General features: G+C 31.0%; 1 protein-coding gene across 4 annotated transcripts in view; it reads left to right on the top strand.

Annotated features, from left to right (window-relative positions):
* Lrriq1 (leucine rich repeats and IQ motif containing 1) overlaps window positions 1-21,735 on the top strand; it is a 199,146-nt gene that overhangs the window by 174,347 nt on the left and 3,064 nt on the right. The window contains exons 26-27 of one of the 4 annotated variants that reach the window (XM_058571322.1): window positions 5,214-5,334; window positions 20,692-20,861. In XM_058571322.1, coding sequence (XP_058427305.1) covers window positions 5,214-5,334; window positions 20,692-20,846 — 276 coding nt within the window. In that variant the 3' untranslated portion in view covers window positions 20,847-20,861. Of the gene's footprint in view, window positions 1-5,213; window positions 6,124-15,315; window positions 17,036-20,691; window positions 20,862-21,735 lie in introns of those variants that run through there. The other 3 variants (XM_046419372.1, XM_046419370.1, XM_046419371.2) reach the window with 3 other exon arrangements.

Genomic DNA, 21,735 nt, shown 5'->3' with positions numbered 1-21,735 from the left:
CAATGATCTGTGGATCCAATGCAGTCCCAAAAAGGTTTCTCATAGAAATGAACAAACTGATTTTAAAATGTGCATGGAAATGCAAAAGACATAAAATAGCCAATTTACAATCATGAAAAAAGAACATTAAGAAGTTCCACACTACTTGCTTTCAAGATTTGCTATAAAGCCCCTGTAATCAATAATGTTTGTTACTTGCAAAAAGATAGCAGACTCTATTACCATAAAGGGGAATAGTCTAGAAAAATATTAATACTTATAAGGCCAACTGTTTTTTTGTAAGGTACCAAAGCAATTCAAAGAGGGAAAGGATAACCTTTCAATAAATGATGCTGAACAACCAGATAACTATATGGGGAAAAAGTGAACCTACATGGGAAAACAACTCCTCTTTATCACACCATACCAAAAAAAAATTAATCTAAGATGACTTATAAACATAAGTGTAGAAACTAAAATTATAAAACATCTTAAAGAAAATATAGTAAGGTATCTCCATAAACCTGTAATAGGCAAAGAATTCTTTGCATAAACCAATAATGAAAAAAGATAAAAACAAATTGAACTTCATTTAAAAGCACCATTCAGAAAATTAAGTCAAAACACATAGAAAAAAAGTTCATATCCTTCCTCTCTTTTATAAACACATGAAAAATGTTAAATATCATTAATTAGGGAAATAATTAAAGCCTTTATGTGATACCACTGTATGCCTATAGAGTACTTAAAATAAAAATTACTGTAATTTTTAAGTGCTGACTAGAATGCAGAGTAACTGCTTCCTCTAGTCATTGCTGATGAGAATTGTATAGCCACTCTCAAAAAAAATCTTGTCATTTTCTTATAAACATATGTTAATATGAAGTAACAACAGCTACTGATAATTTTTGCTAGAAAAGTTAACATTCATTTAAAAAATGTACGATAATGTTCATAGCAGTTTTATTTGTAATAACCAAAAACTTAACACAACCAAATTCCCCTTCAGTGGGTGAAAGGTTAAACAAATGGTGGTACATACATATAATAGTGTTATGGTTTGGTTACCAGGTATCTCCCAAAAGTTCCTATGTTAATGCAAGCGATGAAATTATTAAATTATGAGAAATGTAACCGAATCAATGGATTAATCCATTTGATGGATTAATAATGTGAAAGGACTATAATACAAGTTGAAAACTGTGGCTAGGTGGGGTGTAACTAAAGGATGTAGGTCCTTTTAGGTTTTATATTTTGTCCCTGTCATCTCACGTTCTTCCTCTCTCTGCTTCCTGGCTGTCATGAACTGAGTAGCTTTCCTTTACCACGCCCTTCTGTTATGTTGTTCTGCGTCACCTCTGGCCCACAGCAGTGTAGTCTAGTTGGCGATGCATGGACTTGTATCTTTGAAACAGTGAACCCAAAGTAAACTTCCCCCACTAAGTTGTTCTTGTTAGGTATTTTGACTGACCCAAATGGATGTGCATTAAAAAATAAATAAAAAACACCAGGCATGGTGGCTCATACCTGTAATTCCAGAAGCTCTGGAGGCTACAGCAGGAGGATCGTAAGTTCAAAGCCAGCCTCAGCAAAAGTGAGGTGCTAAAGCAACTCAGTGAGACCGTGTCTCTAAATAAAATACAAACTAGGGCTGGATTGTGGCACAGTAGTTGAGTGCCCCTGATTTAAATCCTTGGTAAGAAAGAGAGAGAAAGAACAATAATCAAAAAAACACTTTTGATACATAGAAAGATATCTATGGATCTTAAGAACATTATGTTGAGTGAAAAAAGCCAATTTCAGAAGATTATGTATTTTATGATATTACATAACATTCTCAGAATCACAGTGGTGCGGCAGCACAAAAGTGCAAGTGGTTAGAGTAGGGAGAGGGTATATCTGTATAGGACAGTAAGAAAGTTTCTTTGGGAAAATGGAAGACTCCTGTGTGCTACTGGTAGTTACATGAGTCTATGCAGGATGTAAAAACTGGTGAAGTCCTAATAAGGTCTGTAGTTTAGTAATAATATTACTCCAATGTCAATGACCTGGCTTGTTGAAACCAAAGTTAATTGTATTTTGGTTATGTAAACTGTTGTCATTGGGTAAGCCTAATGTAGTATGCACAAGAAATATTAAGTATAACTTTTTGTAATTTATGTGGGAGTTTTACATTAAAAATTTTTATTCTAAAAATGTTGAAAACAATTGAATTTCATATTTAAGATTTGTGAATTTCAATGCACATAATCACATCTGTATATTTTTAAAACATTTAAAGTATCTTTCCTATTCACATAATTATATAACAAAACCTCTGGCTTAAAAGGAGTTAGTGCAATGATGATGAAGAGTATTATGAACAGAGGGATATGTATAACTAAGCTCTCAGCAACTAAAATAATATTTTTATATTTTGTATTTGTATTAATTCTTTTTTAGTTATACACAATATTAGGTTTCATTTTGACATAATTTTAAAAGCATGAAATATAATTTGCTCTAATTCAGTCTCCAGTACTTCTCTTTTCCCTCTCCACCTCCCTCCCCTATTCCCTTCACTCTACTCTACTAATCTTTCTACTATTTATTTATATCGTCTTTTAAATTAGTGCCTTGTGGATATACATGAAGATGATATTCCTGTGTTATATTCATATATGTACATAGGAAATTTAGGTCAGATTCAAACACTATTCTTCCCTTTTCCCCTCTCTCCTTCCTCCCCCTCAAAATCCTTACTCTACTCCACTGATCTCTCTTTTATTTTTATTTTTTTTTAATTTTTTATTGTTGGCTGTTCAAAACATTACATAGTTCTTGATATATCATATTTCACAATTTGATTCAAGTGGGTTATGAGCTCCCATTTTTACCCCATATACAGATTGCAGAATCACATCAGTTACAATGGAACCTTCCCCACTTTTCTTAAAAAGATTTTTCAATCATTCATATGTCTAGGAATAGCAAGAATAATGATGTCATAGCAATATAATTTCCCACAATTTATAAATTATTTAAGCAGCTAAAATGAATGCAATAACATGGACATGTTCTGAGAAACTCATCATTGGTTCATGTAATCATTGTGCACATCATACAGGGTACTTACACAAACCTCAGTGGCATAGGTCAATCACTTAAACTGGTTTCTTGATATAAGCAAGAGACACAGTAAGCAAGACATGCATGAGGCTTCTGTTGGCATAACACAGCAAACTATTTCACAGTAAGCTTATTTTGATAGAATTTCACTCAAAACTGATAAAAAATTATTATATATCAATATATAAATCAGTAAATACCCCAGCTTTTTATTTTTATTATCAGATATTTTATATATATATATATAAAATTGCATGAGCATACTTTTATGCAACTGACAGTGCAGGTTTGTTTACACAGGCATCACCACAAACACATGAGTAATGTGTTGCATCAGGAGACTACAATGTCTAAGATGCCACTAGGTAATAGGATTTTTTCAGCTCCAATATAATCTTATGGGACCATGGTCACATATGTGGGCATTGTTAACTAACATTATTATGTGACTGTACTCCAAAACCTTTTCAATACATACATGTAGAAAAACTACCAGGTAGCTTAAAAGGGTACTTCATCTTTATAACATTTGATTTTTCTTTAAAAAAAATCTAGGTAATAAGTACATAGGTATTTGTTTTCAAAGTATGCTGTTAGCATGTCTTTACTTCCAAAAGTACACAGTTTTAAAATAAATATTTAATAACATTGTGTTTAAAAAAAAACAGAAGAAGGAACTCCTGGTTTTAATTAAATGAAAGAGAATCTTCTTTTTGTATTTAAGATATCAAGGATAGAGGTGAAATTAAATCCAAATACTTAGAAAGTCACCTTCCAGAATTTACTTCCTTTATTCCAGTGTGAAATGTAAGGGGGGATTACAAAACCTTGTATGTAGGTTATAAAAGAGAAATGCTCAAAAACAAAGATTTAGAAAAATTTTGCAAAATTGCCGTTTAACATATATTTGCCATTAAATTTCATATTAGAAAATTGTTATCTGAATTAAAATGAATCTGTTAATTAACTCAATTTAGCCATTCCACAGTGTGTTCCTATTTCAAACATCATGATGTATAAAATAAATATATACAACTTTGGACAATTAAAAAATAAATTCGAGGAAGATAAATTCATTGATTCATTCATTCACTCATATGCGTGAGTGTGGGAACAAGGTGAGAAGAGGAATGTATAGATGGGCAAAAATCTGAATTTGAAGGAGGATGATTTTTTAGATCCCGAGTTCTTCGGTCTTTGTAGCTCATCAAATGTACGTAGTTTTTTAGCCACAGTAGTGGTTTCATGTCTTTATTTTGCTGTACTTAAATTTCCTCACATCAAACATTTAAGACAACACATTTGCACAGGACTTCAAGCACACTGTGGTTTGGGTTAAATCCCAGCCACTTAGAGGCAGCTTTACTTTCCGTAATGACATTTTCTCCCACTTCAGAGCTGAATCCTGATAAATCCTCACTTCATGATAGATATTCTGTAAAACAAGATTTTATAGGTAAGAAGCAATTCTTTTGACTCTTAAGTTTAATCTAAGATAGTTTTTTAAAAAGTGCAAAGGCAATTTAGATTAAATGAATTATCTAATTTTTATATCTTTAGTATACCTTGGCATTTCGATATATTTAGCATTATCCCCAAATTAAACTTAATGTGTAATATTTTTGTATTAAAATGGTTGTAATGAAAAGGCGGGTATCATCTGTGACTTTCTAGTACACAAATATGGAAAGAAAGGCATATTCTGTGAATAAAAGTAATACTCATGTGATAAAATAAAAATATCGCAGAAAATAATCTAGTATGACATTTCTACCATTTAATTAAGAATTAAATAATATACTTGGTAAGTAAGTGATGTTAAGCTGTTTAAAGTTTCACCAGCTGCTTTTAAGATTGATTTTCATCAAAATTACTATACTAAAATGTTTTCTTTTGTTGTACAGACTCAAATAGCAAACCTCAATTTTAAAATCGGCTCTTATTTGCAAAAAAATGCTTTGACATAGTGCATTTGTTCTGCCTGGGCAGCAATAAAGGATTGTGGTATCATTTTGAAGAAGGTTGTTTGACAGAGCCTGTTTGTTTATTTGGGGTAATGTGAGCTGCATTCAGAAAATGCCATATTTTGTTTCATGATTGTATACATTCTCTCCCATTGCTCCCAGGCAAGACTTGTAAGCAGAGAAGACACGGATTTAGACCTTTTTTCCATGACCAGTGGAAGTGCTTTGTCTGTGAACAGAGAAAAAAAAAATCAGGCACACAGATACTCAGCGGGATCTTCAAGTAAGTTGTGGTTTCCTTCAGAATTAATTTAGAAATCACAAATGAATTGATGGAACTTAATGCCAACAAGCATTCTTTTACAGATAGGGGGTAGAATGCCAGCAACCAGAGCTGCCCCAGAATGTGTATTTGAATTTTCTTTCTTTCTTTCTTTAAATGTCTCCTTGCATATAAACAAAATTAAATTATTTCTAAAATTTACAGCATCAGTTTTTATTTAATTATACTATGTGTTTAAATGCCCTCTGCTCCCTACCCCCAACTCTATGGATCATGTTGAATCCTTTGATAATTTATTCCTAAAACAATTTTTAGGCTAATTTTTTAAAGTTGAATTTATCATTAGTGTATTTTGGCCTTTTGTAGTTAATAAATGTTGTAGGTAAAATTATTTTTTACAGAAAAATTTTCAAGTACATCAGAATTTTTGATAGTATAATGTCAAAGATATGCTTTTAAAAATTATTTTCCTTTGATACATGACAGTTTAATTATGTTTATTGATAATGATTCCATATTCATAAACCTGCCATGCATACCTACTAACTTTAATTTGGGGAAGAAGAGTTTATTTGCGGGGGTTGGGTATATTTCTACTTTGTGTGTGTTTGTGTGTGTGTATAATCTAATAAAAATTACATTGAAGCTATAAACTCTGAAAAAATATAAACATTTATAAAATAACTGCATGTTGTGGTATGGGGAATAGAATCTAATTTTTAAAAAGTCTTCTTTAAATTATACTCTAGAGATGTTAAAATACTTCCTATTAGTATAAAATATTTCATTTGATATCATATTTTGTTAACTTCCCAATATATTGTGAGACTCAAACATCTATACATAAATTTACAAAGTACTATAATTCTTGAGTTTTTCTTGGAAAAGTTATATTTCATGGATATTATGTTTATACAAATTCAATATGATTTGATATAAAAAATTCAGTTTTTAATATGTCTAATCTAAAACTATTTCCCAGTCTTCAAAGAGCTTGAATTTTTCTTGCTTGATTATAGAATTTGATCATTGAAAGATTATTCTATGTGATTGAGAAATAAATATTTTAGATTTATTCATTTAAATAAAATTACTCATCTAATTAATTTCTGACATATTGTTATGTTGTGATAATGACATCAATTTTTCAAATATATATTTCATTTTAGAAGGAATCAAACCTATTATAAATCTCATTATTAATGCTACCCATTTTATGCATTGTATATTATTAACACATACCAATTTGGAGCATTGTAGGTAAAAATAAACAAACCAAAAGTAGGAACAAAATTGCTTTGTTATTGTACAGAATATCACAACTTCTTTTTGTAATGTATCATTTGAATGTTAAAGCATAAATAACTCAATGAACCAGCAACTATCCTGAAATACACAACCTTCATCTTTCACTTACATGTCACTGAATCACAGATTTTAAAGTATAGAAGAGCATTAGAGTTCATTTCATAGCATATCCTCTGAAAAACTAAAATAGTGCTATTCTTACTGTAATTACAATTAGTTGTCAATAACTTACCTCATTGCAAATACTGCTAAGTAGGTTTACTAAGTGATAGTATGACAAGTAACTTTAGAAAAATAGAGTTTTATTAAATTATAAAATATTTATGAATAAAATACTACTTAATTATAGTAGTTACTAACCTACTGTAACATCAGCACAGTGTAACAGTGAGGAGTGTGAGCCCTGACATTAGTCATGACTTATTCCTTAAAATGGAAATGATAATAAAAGTACTATCCTGTAAGAGTTATTGTTAGGATCAAAATGTAGAGCACTTGGAACAATATCTGGCACAACAGAAGGGCTTAATAATGTTTTACTATTGACAGACGTTTATATAGCTATAAAAGAATAATCAATTTAATTAAGATATTGAATTGTCATTTACCTAGGAACATGGGCTAACTGGTTCTGCTTATAAGAAAACTACTTTTAATAGTTGCTTAACCAAAGTAATGGGCTTAGCCTATTATTCCATAGAAATCTTTTAACCTTTCAAAGATTTTGTATCTTAGACTTCCATGGCCATAGCCCAACTCCTTACTGCTTTGATATTTTGAAAGCCCTTTTTCCTCAAGCTTTCTCTCTCCCACAAAACTTATCACCTTGTTAAAGCTAAAACATTTCTTTTTGCTTTGCAAGCCAAATCTAGAAAGTAGTTTATGGGCTCCAGCTGTAAAACTCTTTTTGAGTCTTTGAACTTTTCTACAAATTTCTCTTTCAACTTTTTTCTCATACTGTGACATGAATTCTTTAGAATCCAGATGAATTCAGGTCTAAAAGTCCCAGTTTCACCATCACATGTAAATCATATGACCTTGGATAAATTATTTAACTTCTAGGGATGGACTTACTATCTGTAAAATGGGGATAATAATAATTCTCACATATTACTGACAAAGAAATGTGTTAAAGTATACATAAAATGTAATATATTGCCTAGCGTATTCTAAGAGCATGAAGAATATTATCTGTTGTTTTCATTGTTTGTATTTTATGCTCCTATTGCATAATTTAAAAACAACTCCAGAGTAGAATCGTCTTCCTTTTCTGTATTTCAAATAAAACAAGAACCAACACCCTTGAAGCATGTCAGCAATTTCAAGCAATAAATCTTTCCTTAGAGAATTTCCTAATTTTTCTGTCCATTCTCTTTTAGTTCTTATTGCTCCCTTTAAGAAGCCAGCACAGTCATCTGTTATCTAGATTTCTAATCCATCATAGGTTTACAAAAAAATGGAAAAATTCCATTCTCATTCAAAACTTATCATTTATAATATAATGGTAAGATAATATTTAGGTAGATAATATTTAGGCAAAATATTTGGTTTCACATAATGATTTTGGTTTTCACAATTTCTTCACTTAATACCTAAAATATTCATTACAATAATAGCTTTATTTGAAGATTAATTTATAACTTTACAATTGATTTTAATTATCTTTTCTAATTTATGATTCTTTTCTTTGACAGCAAATGTAAGATTCAAGAATTTAACTTGTATGCATTTCATGCAAAAAATAATAACATTAAATACCAATTTGAGCCCATCTTTTTTATTATAAATACATTTTATGTTGTCTTTTATTTTTTCATGTATATAGCTTAGTTGATAGAATAGTAGAACATAAAATAGTGTAGTTATTATCATTCATTCAAGAGCCATTAATTGGATGCTCACTGCATACACAATAATGTTCTCCAGGTGTTTGCTTATGATCATCTCTACACTTATTAGGATATACTTCATTTTCAGTTAGCCAGGGATTGAGAACCCATAATATTCCTATAATAGTGTATAATCAGCCTCAAGTCAAGTTCTTTTTTGGGCATATCTAAACCTCTCATAAATTGTAAGACCTTTCAAGATGGTGTGGAATTTTCTGAAAATGGAAATAAATGTTGTTCAGAAGTTGAGCAATTAATGTGGTTGCAATGAGTGAGGAGTGAGGTGAATCTTGGAGACAATGGACTTAATTTGTACCAAGAATGACGAGTGGGATTTAATGAAAGAAAAAAGTGGAAGGACGCCATGTTTTCTTTTCTTTTCTTTTTTTAAGGCAAAGAGTAAAATATTACTGTACATTTGTGGGACTTCGAGGAATCTGTTTACACCAGAGGTTCTACATACTGAAATAGTATCAAGTAAGGTTGGATTGAAAAGGAAGCCTAATTATATGTAAGCTTGAAAGTAAAGAGGAAAACTTGAACTTTGCTACTAATGAGTAATTAATGAAGACTTTTGAAAATAGCTTAGGGATTTAAAAGCTGAAGTTTAATTGCAGAACAGTATTTTGAATCTTTCCTAACATTGCATACTGTCTCCAATATGTTGACAGAGTAATTTTACAGCTATTACTCAGAAAGTATTAATTTTTGTTATCAAAACTACAAAATGAAATAATTTAGGAAATGTCCATACCTAATATTTTATGTGGATTGAGAGACTGCAGGTGGTAGCTAAAGCAAAAGTAGATTCCAAAAATGGCCATTAAGTTTATTCCATGTGAGATAAGCTTATTCCAATGATAAAATTTTATATTTGTAAATCAAGAATTATTGACAGGATGTCCATGTCTATATATTTAAATATGCACATATATATGACTGTCAGATTGGTGCTTACCTGCATTTATAATCCCATGATTAGTAGACTTATGAATGAAACACTGAATATATTTGGGTGTTATTATGTAAACTACACATGATGGTAGCAAGCAATTACATGGTTACAATGTGCAAATCACTTCTACAGGCCATTAAGAAAATAAAAAGGTGATTTGTATGTGTCTAACACATAGTAAGCACCTACATTAAGAGAATGTAGATGAATATGTAAACCATTGTTGCTCCACTCCTGTATCATATATTTATATCGCTTTATTTTTCAATGGATACTGTATTTTATAAAACAAGGAAAACCATTTCCATTATCTTTCTGTAGATTTCTCGCCAAAATATGTGTCTGAGATTTAGACTAATAAATGATTGAATATATTCAAGTAAGATGGTTGTATATTATAACTAGCGCTCTAATGAAATTCAGTCATGATAATGGGAATTTGAAGGGCTTGGTCTCTATCAAGGAGGAAAATTTCTCTCAGAAGCCCCTAAAAAGCTTCCTTTCAGATTACTAGCAACAATGTCATATTAATTTGGGGGGATTGTTTTTTTCTTCTCCACTCCTAGAGTATATGTTCCAGAAGGCAGGGAATTTAATGAAGCATTCTAGGCGCCTAGAAAAACTTCCTGGTGTATGGTAGGCCCTTTAATGTATATTGCATGGGTGCATGGATGGATAGACAAATGAATGCGGTCATCCTTTACGTGTCTAAGAGTTTTGGAAGAGAGTATCTGATATTTTCTTGCTCCAGAGGTAGAGGCAGACTGTATAGATGAGGAAGTTAGAAAATTGGTAAACTTTCTGTAGTATATACCATTGTTTCTATAAAAGCACTTGACCTGTCCAAAATCATAGTATTTGTAAGCATCAGTGAGTATATTCTATAAATTTGTTAAGGATTTATTCTGAGTTTTACAAATAACTTGATCATAAGATGCAAGTTTCTATAGATTTGGGTTACATGAAGCCAATTCTGTCATTTTTCTAATTCAAAAATATTTTTGGCTGGGCATGGTGGCACATGTTGCTATTGCAGCAGCTCAGGAGGCTGAGACAGGAGGATCGTGAGTTCAAAGCCAGTCTCAGCAACAGCGAGGCACTAAGCAACTCAGTAAGACTCTGTCTCTAAATAAAATATAAAATATGGATAGAGATGTGGCTCAGTGGTTGAGTGCCCTGAATTTAATCCCTGGTACCAAAAACAAAATGGAGTGCTCCTTGAAGATCCTATACACTATATAAGGGAAGAGGTACTGAGCCAGACCAATGTATTCCCAGGCTTAATGAAGTTTTTGATCCATATAAATGGATGCTGTCATTGTATGGGTCCAGTCAAGAAGTAGATATCATATCACAGGTTAAATAAAACAAATTGAGCATAAAAATTATTAACTCTGCTAAGGGAACAGCAATAAGACTGTGAAGTTTTACCTTAATATTGAGGGAGATCACCCAAAGAAGGACACACTTGGAAGAGTTTTATACCTCATTGGAGAAAGTATGATTCTGCCAGCAGATAGCAAAGAAATTCTCTGATTTGGCCATAGCAAAGCTGGTCTGAAATTATGAGGTAAATGGTGGGTAACCCTCCAAAGTATGGGAGAGGGAGCAGGGACTAGCAATCGGTGTTGTAGGCATGCCATGAGAGTTCACCCTGGTTATGGCAGAGGCTGCAGCAAGACTTGGTTTCCCTGCGGAAAGGATGGCACACACGTTATTGCTAAGCTGAAGTTACAAAGTTACAGAGGGATCCTGTTCTGGGCCTGTAGCTCAGGCAGACTACATCATAAACCCACAGGACTAACCTGTCCCAACTTATGCCAGAAATTGCAAAAACCCCTCCTCCTATATGCTTCCATATTCCTATCCTTAGCAGGCTTAATATGTTCTCACTTTAAGAGAGAAATGATTAAAGGAATTCCTTTATCATAAATTATAGAAATAAGGGTGCATTTGTTGCTAAAAAGCAATAAATTGGGGCTGGGGATGTGGCTCAAGCGGTAGCGCGCTCGCCTGGCATGCGTGCGGCCCGGGTTTGATACTCAGCACCACATACCAACAAAGATGTTGTGTCCGCCGAGAACTAAAAATAAATAAATTAAAAAAAAAAAAAAGACTTTAAAAAAAAATAAAAAAATAAAAAGCAATAAATCGATAATGAATATATATGCATACATTAAATTACTACTTTCTGAATACAATAACTTATATATGTTTATTAAAAGTGTGTGTATGAAGGAAATCTTTATAAAGAGTAAACTGGAATCCCTTCAAAAAAGATTCACAACTTGGATCAAATTAAGCCCTGGTGTTCACATTATTTTAATCTAGAAAATATACTTCAGTAAAATTGAAGAAAAGTTTAAGAATGCCTGAAATTTTCAAGAAGCTATCATTCTATTACCCTTTTATACTTTCTTATAAGTTTTGTATACTATTTCCAGCCTATGAAACCATGTCACGAGCTTGAGAAAACAATTAGCTAAGAAACGGCTAGTAAAGTAAACTATAGCTCTACCCAAACTGGAATTATGAGGTTCACAGAGGTAAAGGATGATTAATTTACCAATTGCATTTTTAAACAGGATGATAGTGCAGTATTGGTAAGACTGTAGCCAATCTAATTTTTAGATCTTGCTGCACTCTTCACCAGTTTATTTGTGATCTTGGGTAAATCACTTGCAAATCCTATGTAAATTTGGCAGATAAAAGCAGCCTAACATAGTAGAAAGAAATTTGAAGTAAACCAGATAATAATTTGAATTCCATTGTCACATATATAATCTCAGAGGTTTGATTTTCCATTAAAAAGAATATTATAGTGAGAAATATATGAGTAAATAGACAAACACACACACACACACACACACACACACACACACACACACACTTTGGACTCATGTGGGAAGGTGGGGAGAAAACCAACAAACATAAAGAAGATATAAGAGTCCATATAGCTTTCAAACTCTATAATTCTGTAACTGGAACAATAAAACCTTATACATGATAATTTCCCAAAGAGTAGCTGAAGCTATTATTTCTGATGTTTTTACCTTATGAAAATCATACTTGTAACAAACTTTTCTCCATGCTAAAATACTTCTAAATGACCCTGATTTCAAACATTGTTTAAATTGTCTTTAATTGCTTCAGGTAAGTGCAATCAACCTACATGGGAAAAAATAAAATCTTTCTTTAAATGTTTTCCAAGTAAAGATCAAAAAATTCTATCATCTGTAAGAAATGACACCTTTTTTTTCACAAAATCAAATTGAATTTTTTTAAAAATGGAATTGATTCTAAAAATGAACACACCTACAGAAATAATATGATTTAATTCTACTGTGAATATTTAGTACTTGATAAGTTAATGTCCCAAAACATTTTAAAAGAGAAAGAAAATGATTCATAGGATGGCATTTCAAAATGATCTCTAGCTTAATATTTAGATCTAAACATTTTAGAAAGATGTTGTTCACAAATTGAAAGTTAAAGAATATTAAAGAGGAAATTAGGTAAGACATATATATGAGGTAATTAGGTTATCATGAAAATAGTTACTAAGTCTAGGAGGTTTTATACAAATGTAAAATATTGTAATAAGAAAAACAAAGAACTATAATGCTTGACAACTGTCCTGTTTAAGAGAAATTTCAGGTTTTCAATTTATGTGATTGTATAAAAAGTGGCCTTCATTTTAAACCTGATTAATTTTTATACAGAATATTAATTAGAGTCTTGTGATCTCTCCTGAAGGAAACTATATACCTTGAAAAGAACTCTAATATATTAATGAGCCAAATCTGAAAGTTCATGAAAGAATTTTCTTTTTGAAGATGAAGCTAATAATAACTATAATTCTACCCTAAACAAATTGTGCCATGGAAGTTATTTGAGGCTGTTGTATTCAACAAAACATTTGTTGAGCATCTCACATATTAACATTATTCTGTGTTGTACATATATTATCAAATTCAACTAAATATTTAAATTCTGAAATTTTTAAAAATATAGATACCCTGTACCTTATAATCATACTTACTATTGTAAACATTGCAATCTTTAAGTGATGTTTAAATTTATTTACCAAAGTTAAAAAAAATTATTGTAATGGTATTTCAAAAAGATAAACAATATCATTCATGTAAATTAGCTTGGGTTTCTCTCTGAAAGCAATAATAATAAACTCCACCTAATGCAAAGATATGTTCATTACTTGCAATGTTAATTTTAAGGTTGAAATTGTGATCACCAATTGTCTCTTTCCGCTTTTACTTTAAAGAAACTTGATTGGATGAGACAGTTGTGTATTTTCCAAGGATCCCCGACCTAATCTCAACCATTATTTCACTGTGGGCCAGACTCTTAGGACTTATTTTAACAAGTCACATTCTAATTAACAATAGTACTATCAATAAGGATATTCTAAAATAAATATCCACATGTGGGCCATAAGTACTCAAGTATGGACCCTGATATTTTATTATAGCTCTGGTAACAGCCTAGAACCTTTCATTAAAAATCATCTTAGGAGCCTGAGACACACAAAGAATATAGAGATATTCATACTTGCTCTCCTTACCAGCCAGAACCATTAACATTGTCATTGTCATCATGGTGTTTTCTTGTTAAATGATGAGAAAACCACAATTATGTGACACTTTCCTATTATCAATTTTCTTATTTGAACCATAATTCATACATTTACATAAAATTTTAGGCCCCCAAAATGTAGATAGAACATGTAAACACACACATACACACACACACACACACACACACAGAGAGAGAGAGAGAGAGAAAAACTGACTCTCAATGTGTGCCACATTGCCATTTATAACTACAATTTAATTTATCACTGACATTGCATTAGAGGGCTTAGTTTCTTTTTTCCTCTTGTTTCTCTGCAAACTTACTGTCACTTGCTTCTAACAGACATCTCCTTTAAAATTCTCCATATTAAAGGCCCCAGGATCTCTAACTAGAATTTTGATTATTTTGGTAGTTCTGCTACTTCCTACCATTCCCTTACATTTCATAATTTACTTTTATAAATAAATGATCTCTGAATTGGATGTTTTCAACCTGATTTTCTGCCGCATGAAGTGTTCAAAAAGTGAGTTTTAAGTTATATTTAATTATGTCCCTGTTTCCATATGTTTAAAAATAGATTAAAACTGTATTTTAAAAAGAACAAATTGATGGTTCAATTGTCTACTATTTTTTAATATTTATTTTTTCTAGTTGTAGTTGGACACAATACCTTCATTTTATTTGTTTATTTATTTTTGTGTGGTGCTGAGGATGGAACCCAGGGCCTCACACATGCTAGGGGAGTACTCTACTGCTGAGCCACAACCCTAGCCCCCAGTTGTATACTATTTAACTAGCATATCAGTTTTACTTATACCTGACCTTTATAAATCTGGATAATTATATAATTCTGATGCTATTTTCTCGGATATTATCTTAAAGAAAATGATGCATATTAGTCCCTATTATTCTGTGTCTTTTCTTGCAAGGTTCAAAGACTTTATATTATTGAAGTATATATTTATGTAATAGATAGATGCAATGCCACTCAAATATCATAGTATTCTTTGGCCAACTTTAAGACTTCTGGTAACATCACTTTACAAAGTCCTTGCAGGGTAAATAGGAGGTCAATGAGATAAGTAATAGATATAAAAATCCGAAAAACCTTTGGACAAAATAATTTTAAATTTAAAAAAATCATATTGGAGCTATAAAATAGATAGATATAGGAAAAGTATTTCCTATTTTATTTTCTCATTTATGAAAATTAATAACTTTTATTCACTTTCATAGGCCTTATTTCCAGATAATGGACAAGTCCTTCCATTCCAAGGCTGACAAAAACAGATATTCATCTCACATTTGCTTTTCTAATGGTTTACTTTATGGCATTTTTATATTAGAGGCATACTTTATTACTGAATATTAAATAAGATACTGACTTCTTAAAGATTAAACCATACTCATGTAAAATCATGTTTTGATTGTGCTTAGTGTCACTTAACTTTGGACAAAAAAATGTAACTTTGTTGCCTGAATTTCCTCATTTTCAAAATGAAGATGGTGATATGTATCTTGTGAAACTGTGATAGCAATGAAAGAGATTGTGACTATAAAGACAGGAGCCAGAGCCTGGGACAAAGTATACTCAGATCCCCTCTGTTCCTTCAATGTGACATTTTCAGTAAAGGTATATGTGTGACTTGACACTGGCAGAGAATCAAAGAGCAAATAGATGATGAGAAAATAAGAACAATACCCAAAATGTTCTTTTAGCAGCTAGATTTAATAATAAAAATTATACATTGTTGTGGATACTAAATGCACAATAGATTCTTAAGTATGTATATTTTATTAATACTTTTAATTATTGGCACACTTTTGGTGATGCTGTTCTGCCTACAAAAACTTGTACTAAAATCATTATTTCGTTTTTACTGTAACAATTGTGAAATTTCACTGTAGGAGAAGTCAAAATTGACTTTACATTTTTCCATCAAAAAGATTCAAATTTTCAAATTTCTATACAAATTATATTTTCTCTAGAAAAAAAACAAAGAAAAGATTAGATCTTATACATTACTGTGGCCAAGTTAAACTTTTTGTTCCATACTTAATAAAATCTGAGGTTTTTATTCTTTTTTATTTTTTATCTGAAGTATTCAATTTGAAAAACATAGCAGTAAAAAAACTACAGCTACCTTTCATAGAATTATTGCAATTATAAGAATTATTATTATTGTATTTTGTTTCATAAGAGCTGGTCTTTGACAATGTAAAAATTTAAGCTTTAAGGCTTCTTTTTTTAAAAGTTTAAACCTTTTAGTCTGATCTTTTTGTTAATCTGAAATTATTGGGCAAGGACTTTAAAATACAGATTTTTGCTTAATTCTTGATATTTTGTCCCTGAACTTTGGCCATTAATTAAACAAACACATTGATATTTTAACCTTCAAATACTCTAGTAACCAAAACTAGATAATGAAAATTAATTACTATCACATCAAGAGCACATTTACATGATTAGTGAATTCTTGTAATATTGATGAATTTTAAAAAGCTACTTCTTAGCAGAAGTACTTTAAAAAGCTACTTCTTAGAGACACAATAAATAGTTGTTGATTTAATGTCCTTGAGCAAATTGATACTGTCCATTTCAAAATCTGAGACAGTTTAATGTAATAGTCAACAATGATTCCAGGCATGGTTAAATGTAACAGTTGTTATTAACCACAAAATAATGTTTACAGATCTAAGACAGTAGCTAGTTTCAACAGAGATTGACATTATCCAGAGAAAGACAAATTTCATCTGTGTTTATGTGAGAGAACTAGTTGTATGTATGTCAGCTACATTTATTCTTTGTAAAGAAAAATTAACATTTTTGAGGACAGGATCCATGCATGCTCTATTGATAATAGATTAAAGCGTGATGTTTCTAACTGTAATATTTTAGTTCTCACCCTTTTCCTTCATGATCATTTTCTTTCTTAAATAAATTGGTTTACACTGATGTTTTTCTTTTTTCAGTTATTGTTATTGTTGCTTTCAAACCAATTTCTTACACTAGCTAATGTGGTGCAAAAATAAATGGGTATGGTCAAATGTGAAATGCATTTGTCAAATGAATGAAACCGAAGTGCAATAATATAATAAATCCTCAGGCTAGTCATGTTTATTGTTGCCAAATGTCTCCCTGCTAAGAACTAATAAGCATGAAAAGGGATAATGAAAGTTTCCATGAAAAATTTTTGGGAAACCTATCCACAAGTCTTCACTATCTGGGAATGTGGAAATAAGTGTTTTATACTAGTTCCATATGAGGACTGTAAAGATGAAATTTAGAGAATAGAATCACATGGAAAGCAACTACAGTGTGACAGTTACTAATATTATTTGGCTCACAGAATAACATTGACAAGAAAGCTCATTGGAAGTCAAGAATAGAGAAGTGCCTGCCACATAATACATGCTGAACAAATACATGATGAATGAATGTGTGAATCAAAGAAAGATTTTAAATTAAAACTTTCAAAGACCTAAGTGATTTTGAAAATCTAATTTGGGTTTTAAATGTTTATATTCTAAAGTACAATAAACATTTGAGAATTTAAAATGCATATTTCTACTAAAAATTTACTTTGGCAAACTTAAGTAACATGGGAAAAGGAGGAGTGCAAGAGGATAATTAAAAATTGAAATATAGTTTGGTATAAGAACCAGGTTCTTTCAAATGAATAAGCACATTGATCTAGGGTGAAAAATACTTCCATTTATTTGCATTATTTGTTCCATTGTTCCTCGGTTACAAATACTTATGGACACTTTGTTATTAATTTACTGAAACTGAATAGAGTCCTAGAATGGACATTTTAAAAAGTAATTGAAGAGCTTGGCACAATGGTGCACGCTTGTAATCCCAGTGGCTCCAGAGGCAGAGGCCCGAGGATCATGAATTCAAAGCCAGCCTCAGCAAAAAGCAAGGCGCTAAGCAACTCAGTGAGACCCTGCCCCTAAATAAAATACAAAAAAGGTCTGGGGATATGGCTCAGTGGTTGAGTGTCCCTGAGTTCAATCCCCAGTACCAAAAAAAAAAAAAAAAATGAAGAGTTTGGGGAGAACCTCTCCCAAAATGACAAGAGAAATGGGACTTTTAGAACCAACAGTGTCCAGTAAAAATGAGTGACAGGTAGCTTCTTATTAAATTCCACTCTTTGCTCAATGAATTGCATTTTGATTACCTCTTCAGCTTAGCAGTTTAAATACCTAATATGTATCTACTATATCAGTGAGAAATTAGAAAGCCACAATCATCAGAATTGTAAAGGAGAGTTATCAATCAATAGAAAGAAGGGTTTTAGTTAACTTAAGGGCCACGCTAAGGGAAGGACAAACTAGCTCTGAAACAAATCACAAAATGTATTTAGATTTTTAAAACCAAAGACAGAGCACTCAAAGGAAAAATAAAAAAAGTCCTTAGGGGGAAAAAATGAAATCAACATTGAGAAATATTAGTCTAAGAACCACAGAATTTATAGGAGAAAGATAATTCTTTTAGCACACACATGACACCACATTTTAGCCTACATAACTGCAAACATAGCCACAAAGGGTCTTGAAGAACAAAAAATGACAATGTGTTAAAAATAATAATAATAAAAACTGGGAAACTGTATATATAATAAGGTGACCTCAAAGAATCTACATCAAATATACATGGTTGTTGCTATGAAAGATCAAAACAGGCAAAATACTAGAGTAAAATCTATCAATCAAAATAAGAGTCCGAGCTCCACATGATGGCTTTTGTGCTCATTAGGAAATTATTTTTTCAAAATAAAAATACATTGTCTAAACAAATTGTGTTATACATATCAATTTTTAAAAAACTGAAAATAAAATTTAAAATAAATTTTAAAATGGAAGCAAACACGTTGATTAGTAACACTAATAACCAATACTGTCCATATTTTGTGTCTATTAAGTGTACTTAATATAGTTTGGTATATTTTTCTAATTTATTTTTTCTAATTTATTTATCTCTTAAGTATTATGTAAGTAGAATAATTTTGTCACTGTTCCATTGGAATTTTGAGAAACAAAAATTTTATTAATATTTTTATAACTTAAAAGTTTCAGTCACTGAAAAAGCTTAAAAATCTCAAGAACTAGCAAAATTATGCAGAAGAAATCTGAAGCTTACATAAAAAAAAAAACTGTTATTTACTTTAGTTTTATTCTCAGTGTTAGGTTTTAAATTATCTACGTGAAGGTCACTGAAAATGATGATTCTGATTAAAAGATGAGCATAGCTACGGTCTTAAAAAGTGGCTGTTATTTAAAGGCTGTACTATCTACCTCAACACCAAACATGCCCAATGTAACTAATTCATTGCACTTAAATTGATGTAAACGCTTTGCTGCTAAAAATTTGTTCTGGTCACTTTCATTAAAATGTTGAATTTTTTGTCCATGCTTTACTTATGCTGTATCTGCTGTTAAGTAATACAATATGGGAAGGCCTTTGAAAACGTTTCTGTATCCAGACCCATAGTGTTGGGTATATTGATGAAAATCCAATGACGTATTACCATACATCATAAGATTTCTATTTTGACCCGTTTAACAGGTTTTTTTATACATACCAGGAGAGTCATTCAAAGCATTTTACATATTAAATTACTTATCAAAACACAGTATATATAGACCTTGACATTTTTTAAAGAACCAAAAAAAAAAAGTTTTTTTTTTAAAGAACCAGAACAAATCTTGAGCAGAACACAGATTATGTGGCAAAGAAGTGACTTCTTTAGAAAATAAAGCATTCTCTTCATAACATACTTTCAGCACATACGTAAGAGACTGATTGGTTGATTTCTATCATCACCTGCAAATATGCAGCAGACTGTTGAAAAAAACAAAATCTATAACGTTAATGTCGCAGAAAAGAGAAAAAAAGTGTCAACGTTCCTTAGTCATAATTTTTCTGTTCTAGGAGCCCATCAGTAAGTTTAATATCAATTTTTTGAAGCAAGAGTCTCTTGCAATTTTATTTTCATATAGGTAAGTAATTTTAGAATGATTATACATTGACTATATTAAATTGCTTTTTATTTTCTTTTTTGATTTCTGGTAATCATAGGACAAAGTAATGACTTTTCAATGAATGCCAATATGTGATTCCTTCACAGATGTGTTTTTTACTCCTCAATTTATTTTCTATAGCTCTAGTAATTTGAGAGTTTATATGATAACAAAAGAATCAGTAAATGCAATGATAGAATAAACTGCTCAAATTGTCCATTTATACAGCAAAACAATAAAACTCAAGCTTTTTTAAAATTTTTTTTTAGCCGTTGTTGGGCTGCAGTGCTGAGAATCAAACCCAGTGCCTCACACATACTAGGCAAGTGTTCTACTACTGAGCCACAACCCCAGCTCCAAAACTCAAGCTTTTAATCACACCTAAAATATTGTCATAGCAAAAACACTATCTTCACTTAGTGTTTGTAATTTTAGAGATGAATTTCCTATAGAATTTTCATTCCACTGAAAATATACTTCAAAATTGCTGTGAAGCTGTTTTATAATATCACACAATGTTTTTCTGAACTATAATTATTATTTGTTAAACAAGGAAAGTTTTACAAACTGCCTTTTTAAATATAGGTTTACAGTGTGAACAAATACAAGATTTGAAGATGTATCTGCAACTTCAAAATAATAAAGACGACAGAACAGTATTAAGGAAACAAATTGTACCAAATGGTAAACTTGTAGTCAGAAGAAAAATCCTTCAGAATGCTGAAACTGTTAAACATTAGGATATGCTTTAAAAAAAAAAACATTTTAGTGCAATTCAATCTATTTCATTTAAAAATAATTACTTTAGAAATATATGAAATTATCTATAAATATTTCAATTCTTTGTACAGGAAGTGCTACTCTTTTTATATGTTACTCATTTTTTATAAAAAGCTTACATTAAGAGTAAAGTCCTTAAATAATACATTTTTATACTAAAACAGTTTCATCAAAAATATTATTAATCAATCATGAGCTATGCTATTAAATTAAATTTAAAGTACATACTTATTTCCACTTATTCCCTTGAATAATGCTTGCAAGGATCTTGATTCACCTTTCTCTGTGGGAACAAAATATTTGTTAGTCACTCATAAAGATCTGCTTACTCTTTATTACTCTATTTTTATCTGAAATAAATATATCTAAATCATAAAGATGTCCCAATAACTCTTCATTTTTCAGACACACTGCCTTTTCACCCATCCTTAGCCCCAGCCTTCTGCTATGTACTGTGTTCTCATAAATATGTTCTTGTCATTCAGGAAATAGTTTATTCATCAAAGAATTTTAACTGCTAGGGTGAGATGGGGGTTTACCCTTACTGTTGTTGCTTTTTCAAAAGGACCAAAGTAGACATTCCCTTTGGTTATTTGGGGGAAAAATTAAATTAGATCTTTCCAATACACAAATAGTAAGTAAAAGGAGGATAAGCTTTTAGGAAGCAATTCTTTAGTGTTTTTTAGACCACAAGTTTATCTACTAGGAAATTCTTGCTTTAGGCCCAGTAATATTACTGTTGTTTGAAAGAGTGCTTGAAGTTTTCCTGTTTCCCTCAATGTTGTATAGGGAGCAGCTTAAGGCAGGATAAATCTGGCCCACACATGGAATTTGACTTCAGTTGTCATT

Source organism: Marmota monax, unplaced genomic scaffold (assembly GCF_021218885.2).
Source record: "Marmota monax isolate L192 unplaced genomic scaffold, Marmota_monax_Labrador192_F-V1.1 WCK01_AAM20220418_F8-fsc00036, whole genome shotgun sequence".
NCBI classification, from domain to species: Eukaryota; Metazoa; Chordata; class Mammalia; order Rodentia; family Sciuridae; genus Marmota; species Marmota monax.
Note: the sequence above shows the minus strand (reverse complement) of the source record. Positions and strands in the feature narration are given on the sequence as shown.